The 6935-nt window shown below is 39.5% G+C and overlaps 1 protein-coding gene across 1 annotated transcript; it reads left to right on the top strand.

Annotated features, from left to right (window-relative positions):
- The first annotated feature begins 204 nt into the window (after window positions 1-204).
- On the top strand, window positions 205-3452 carry LOC311073653 (piggyBac transposable element-derived protein 3-like). Its single transcript, XM_084099557.1, has 2 exons — window positions 205-274; window positions 974-3452. The coding sequence occupies exon 2, from the start codon at window positions 1956-1958 to the stop codon at window positions 2688-2690; it is 735 nt and encodes a 244-aa protein (XP_083955683.1). The 5' UTR covers window positions 205-274; window positions 974-1955; the 3' UTR covers window positions 2691-3452.
- Window positions 3453-6935: the final 3483 nt, after the last annotated feature.

Here is a 6935-nt window from a genome sequence, read left to right on the forward strand (position 1 = left end):
TGATGGTGGAGATAGGAAAACATTAACCCCTTAACGCCTACTGTCATAAATATGCAACAAACCGTTTGACTCAATCAACCAGCCGAGACAGCGTTTGCATTCCCCCAATGCCGGTTAGTGCATATTCGCTACGGACCTAGGAACCTTCGACAAGCACTTGTTTCTAGTGGGACCGCAAAGTGACGGACTTATTTCCTGTTTACGCACGAGGATTACTCCGGTCGCGAAGTTATGGATATGAGTCGGAAAAGTTTGATCCTGAGGTGTAAATAAGGTAAGTTGTGCTAAGATAAAAATACTCACCTGCTTATTGTGTGCTTATACACTCGACGTAATGAGGTGAAATATGTGTGACAAGTATTTTTGAAGTTATTGTAATATTTAGCTTTGTAGCATATTAGCGACAGTAGGCCATAAGCCTAATGCTGACCGCTAACCAGCGCTATATAGAAAAACGCGTTTCGTGACGGCTTATCTAGGTAATCCTTTGTATTTTGCTTAGTTATTTTCAATAGTCTGTATACAGACACCATGCTGGGATACACCATGCTGGGATATGAATACAAAAGCTATTTATTTTTATGCAGATCCGAATGAAACCTTCCGTTTTTTACGGCAAGTACGTAAATGCGCAACCTCACGTCAGAGCTCCCCCAGAGGAAAGTGAGGATAGTTGTCTCAGCGATAGTGCAGGCAGCGATGAGGAATATGTTCCCAAGCCAGGTGATGAAGAGAGCTGCAGTGAGAGCGACAGGAGCAGCAGTGATGAGGAAAATGTTGTCAAGCCAGGTGAATCAGGATTCAAAATTAGCACCAGCACCAGCCAAATGCTGGTTAATTTTTATGTTGGCTGGTACTAGATTTTAGACTGAAAATGCTGATTTCCTATTGAATGGCTAGTGAATTTCGCCAGTTTATCCATAGATTATCCATAGATTTTCACATTTCTAAAAGTTAATTTTGACCCCTGCAGGTGTGAGGAGCAGCAGCAGTGAGGAGGAGGTTCAAGACCAAGATGCGGGCAGCGATGGCGAATGTGTTCCCGAGCCAGGGGATGAAGAGAGCAACAGGAGCAGCAGTGATGAGGAGGTTGATAGCACCAGTGCCCAAGCTGCAAGAAAGACACAAAAGAGACAAAACAAAGACAAAGTGGTGTGGAAGACGGTGAAACAGACTCAGAGCTCTGCAAAAAAAGTGCCAGTGTGGCAAGGTGCTCTGCCAGACAGTGACACAATCAAACAGCCTGTTGATTATTTCAGACAGTTTTTTGACACTGAACTTTTGGATCTTATTGTCAATCAGAGCAATCTGTACAGCACACAAGAAAATCCAAACCATGCCTTGAAATTAGATCAGAAAGAATTGGAGCAGTTCATTGGAACTGTTCTGTACATGAGTGTTATCCGCTTACCTCGCTCTAGGATCTACTGGTCTAATGCATGTCGTGTAGAGCAGGTGGCTGATGTGATGCCCCGTGACAGGTGGGAAGAAATTAAACATTCCCTTCATTTGAATGACAACTCGGCACCCAACAACAGTGACGGGCTGTTCAAAATTAGGCCACTAATTGATTCCATGCTCCCAAAATTCCAAGCTCTGCCTCAATATCAGATGCTATCCATTGACGAACAAATGGTGACATTCAAAGGCAGATCTGTTCTAAAACAGTACATCCCCAAAAAGCCGTACAAATGGGGATACAAAATCTTTGTTTTGTGTGACACAAAAGGCCTGGTGCACTCATTTGATATTTATGCAGGGAAATCTGATCCTCCACCAGGTTCACAAGACTTAGGGGCAAGCGGGAACGTTGTGCTAAAACTTGCACAAGTTATTGAAGGCTCTGTCAACCACCTACTGTACTTTGATAATTGGTTTTCCTCACTCGATTTGTTTGTAGCTCTTGCAAATAGGGGGATACCAGCCCTTGGCACTGTGCGGCAAAATCGCCTGCGATGCTGCAGTTTCAGCGAAGACAAAAAGCTCAAAAAGAAGGGAAGAGGGACATTGAGGATCAACAGGCTGTTGTTGACCGTGTGGAGGTTAGGGCTATCAAATGGTTTGACAACAGAGGGGTGGTTGTTGCCAGCACTTTTGCAAGTGCCCAGCCTGTTTCCTTCATAGAGAGGTGGGACAGAAAGCAAAGGAGGAAAGTGTCTGTGGAATGTCCTAGCATCATCACCCTCTATAATAAGTTCATGGGTGGTGTTGATGCACTTGATGCCCTAATCACCTACTACCGCATCCACATCAGGTCTAAGAAGTATTACCACCGATTCTTCTTTCACTTCGTGGACATGGTGGTTGTCAACGGCTGGTTGCTCTATCGGCGTGATTGTGACAGTATGGATGTTCCACGGAAGAAGCAGAAGGACTTGCTGGCTTTCAAGCTTTCCATTGCACAGGCCCTCTGCATGCAAGGCAAAGATCTGTCAGCCAAAAAGAGGGGGCGGCCTTCGTCTGACGTGGAGCGAGAGTTCAAGAAGAAGCAGCGCAGGGGACCAACTAAGGCTATTCCCACACAAGATGTCCGTGCTGATGCTGTGGGTCACTGGCCGCAAATCGACAGTGTGCGGCAACGCTGCAAATTCCCTACGTGCACGGGCCACACTAGCGTCAAGTGTACAAAATGTGATGCTCACTTGTGCCTAAACAAGAACAAAAACTGCTTCTGTGCATTCCACGAGTGAGAAAAACATTGTTATGTTACATTGTTGTGCGTGCGTGCATGCCTGAGTGTGTGTATGTATGCATGCATGTGTGTCCACGTGTGCGTGAATGCGTGCATGTGTGTGTTTGTATGTATGCATGTGTGTGTGTGCGTGCATGAGTGTGTGTATGTATGTATGTATGCGTGTGTGTGTGTGTGTGTGTGTGTGTGGAGGTTAACCCTGGGGCTACCCAAGAGGTGTTTCACGGCCCCTGCTCCTTAAATAATTAAAGAGTGGAGTAGCATTGTTATGTTACATTGTTACATTGTTATAGTTACATTGTTATGTTACATTGTTGTGCGTGCGTGCATGCGTGCGTGCATGCCTGAGTGTGTGTATGTATGCCTGAGTGTGTGTATGTATGCATGCATGTGTGTCCACGTGTGCGTGAATGCGTGCATGTGTGTGTTTGTATGTATGCGTGTGTGTGTGTGTGTGTGTGTGTGTGGAGGTTAACCCTGGGGCTACCCAAGAGGTGTTTCACGGCCCCTGCTCCTTAAATAATTAAAGAGTAGCATTGTTATGTTACATTGTTACATTGTTATAGTACAAAGAACTGTTTCTGTGCATTCCCTCTCATTCTTTCAGGTTCAGCAACATACATTTGAAAACTTAATTTACAATTCAAATCAATCTACAATTCAAATTAATGCAATGTTTCCTATAGCCTTAACAGTAACGTTTGTGTATATTGTGTTGGTGACATGAAAGTGGTCATAATTCTTATTATTAAATACCTGCTGTTACAGATTTATATAAATAAATAAGTAAAAAAAAGGGTGAATAAATAAAACATTGTTTTTTCACTGTTATTTTACTGTGTTTTTTGTTATCTTATTATTGACCATTATGCCTGCTGTTGCAAATTTGCAGCATACCAAAATTTCTATTTATTTGTTGTGCAAAAGTGAAATTGATAATCTCAACATTATTTACCATCTACTTAAAGGCAAAAACACACATAAAACATTTTTTTTATATACAGCTATATAAATTCAGGCGTTAAGGGGTTAATATTAACACTCAATTGGCAGGGGTTTTTTTGGGTGGTGGTGTGCTGGTGTCAGGAAGGGTCGACCCATGATGAGGTGACAAAATTAACAGGGTTCATCCTTTGAGGGGCATGAATATGCTCACTATATTTCATGGAAATGTACCCAATTGATTTGGATTTGCTTTAAAGTGTTAAATGAGGGGATTGTCTAGGCCACCAGTGGAGAGATTAAGCTGACCAAAAATCAACATTGATATGTTTGTCTTTTCAACACTGAAAAACATTGAATTATCAACATTGATCCAATATTATTTTAACATTGATTTTTCAACATTGATCCAATATTATTTAGCATTGAATTTTCAAACTCAACCAAAATGATGATTCTGATGGAATTTCAACATTTAATCAATGTCACTTTAGCCCTATTCGCACTGGATTAGTATTATCTGGGGACCACGTGTGATTTAGAAATTACCCACCCAGATCTGATTTTCGTGTGGCGCATTCGCACGGGAAAAACGAAGCCTGTGATTTTTACTTGATTTTACGGACTTATCCAGCCCGATCTCATGAAAGTGCGTATCTATACCACAAATTTAATTTCTCGTGCTATTTATATGGCAAAAATAGTTTTTGCGTGTAGGGGAGCGCGGGGCACAACCTAACGCGGGGCTAGATGTAACACGCTTGTTTTAAATACTTCCGCTCATGCTTGGATGACGAAACTTTGTGTATTTACTAGTTGCCATATCAACACTATATAGAAAAAAAATTCCGCCAAAATTATTTTATTTCTGGAAGATATCCATAGACATTTATTAAACCATAGCAAAAGTAAATTTCTTACTTAAGTTAATTTTTCATCTCTATTTTTTGTGTTTATTTAAAATAAGACAAATCTGATATTATTTTAATCTCCAAGATGTTATTTAACAGTTGAGATAGTTATTTAATGCTTCGCTAACTAGCAGAAGACACTAGCCGGGTTTAAATCCCAGTTGTGCAGGCGGGGGCATGTTGTCACACTGCGTTACAATGTGCCCCTATTAGAAATATGCTATTATAGTCTATACTTTTATTAATTTTATTGAGAAAACGTGAGAAAAAGGTGAATAAAGACTGAGAGTCAATGTTCAGAAATTACTAATTATTTATTTGTTTTTGAACTATGTTGTATAGCTGTGTTTTCATGTGTTCGTAGTCAAAACTCAAAAATGAGTTTATATTTAATTATTAAAAATTGACATTATTTTATATGAAAAAGTTTTTTAATTGTATTTTATTTAGAAAATATTTTAGTTTGTTTTGTATATTTTTTTTATTAGATCAGATAACATTTTAAGCTGTCATATGTTATGTTACAATGTGCCCCACACATGTTACAATGTACCCCACCTATGGGGCATGTTGTCACATTTCACTTCCATTCTTTCGGGGTATATCAAGAAAAAAGTATATACTGTATTAATAAAACAAAAACACATAATTGTACTAGACATGTGGAAAATTAATGTGGGAAAAAATAAATACTCTGAACCATAAGTAGATTTACACAAATTGAGGCAGTCAAAAAGCGTTACTTTTACAGTTTTCGCGTGCATATGATACGCACTTTATGGCGTGTAATACGCACGCACTCCACACTCCTAATCCTAAAATTTATAGTGCCTAGCATATGCACGAAAACAAAAACAAAACAAAAAAACAAAACATTTTTGGCGTATAAATAGCACGAGAAATTAAATTTGTGGTATAGGCCTTTCATGAGATCGTCATAAACAGAATAATGTTCCTTACCGCATGCTGCTGTGTCATTCATCTCCATCATTCTTTTTGCTCTTCTGATGGTTGTCAGCTTTCTCTTTCTGCAAATTGTGTATAGTTGAATGGTGTATAGCGATATGACCCAGCACCCAAAATACTATCAAAACACTCCAACACTCCATTATTCGCGAAAGATGGATAAAAAAGCGCACAGGAAACAAAAACCTTTAAAAATGATATACGACCCCGCCAAATCACAGAGATGCCGATTCGCACGGGACTAATATTATCACGGGACCTCGGTGTTCGGCGAAATATGGTAAGTCATTTGCGGGGGAATTTTTACTCCACAAATTACAGACATGGCCGATTCGCACGGGATTAAGATCACAGACAACCTCCGCAATTATTACAAATTACTAGAGGTCACCACAATAATTCACAACAAATGGGTTTAAGTTCACTAAACAAACTTAAGTGTCAAATCGGTCATCAAAACGTACAGCTGACAGAATGTTATACATTACCTTATCCCATGCTGTGCCATCCTCCGATGAGTGTTCTCTCGCACACTCCACATAAATGAGCTGTATCTCCAGCGGTGTGTCCTAAAGGAGGAGTGCCTCGATCACACGCGAAGGTTAAGGTGGACGTCCCATGTTTCTCTCCGTTTCTGAGCGCATGTGAAGCTGGATCAAGGTTTACATCAGCCCTGAGCTGAACTAAATCATCGACTACACGGTCCCAGCGAAACAGAAGGCAGTCGCATGATCTATTTCATTTCACAACGCAAATCATTAGCAATGGTACTTAAAAAACCCGCCATATTTAACAAAACTACAGTAGCACAGCCGTAACGACGATACCGGTCCTGTTTAACCAGGTTAGGACCGCCTACCTTATTAACATACGTACACATACATAAATACATGTAGAAATGCATAAATAAATGTAAAAATACATAAATGTAGAAAAAATGTAGCATAACACAAATGATACAAAAATAGCACAATTAAAAATGATACTTTTGACAAATTTATTTATTTATTTATTTATTTATTATTCATTTACGCACATCTGCATTTATTTATTTATTATTTCAGAATTTAATCGTTTATTTATTTATTCATTCATTCATTTATGTATTTCTGCATTTATTTACTTATGTATTTCAGTATTTAATTATTTATTTATTTATGCATTTACGTATAATTTATTTATTTATACTTAAGTCATTTCTCGTCCTCCATAATACAGCCGACTGTATTAAAATAAATGTCCGGCGAATATCCAACCTAAAACTAACTTTATAGCGCGCTAGAAGAGCAGCATAAACATGAGAATATAGTGAGTTCTGCACGGGCTAATGAGTCCGTGTTGTGGGTGTGCTTTACAATAAGGAATCTTCCGCAGGGAGCAGTTTCAGTAATGCATGTGACAGTTCGTCTCGTCCTTCGTGAGCA

This window comes from Abramis brama (genome assembly GCF_963993115.1).
Source record: "Abramis brama genome assembly, chromosome: 22".
In the NCBI taxonomy this organism is placed as follows: domain Eukaryota; kingdom Metazoa; phylum Chordata; class Actinopteri; order Cypriniformes; family Leuciscidae; genus Abramis; species Abramis brama.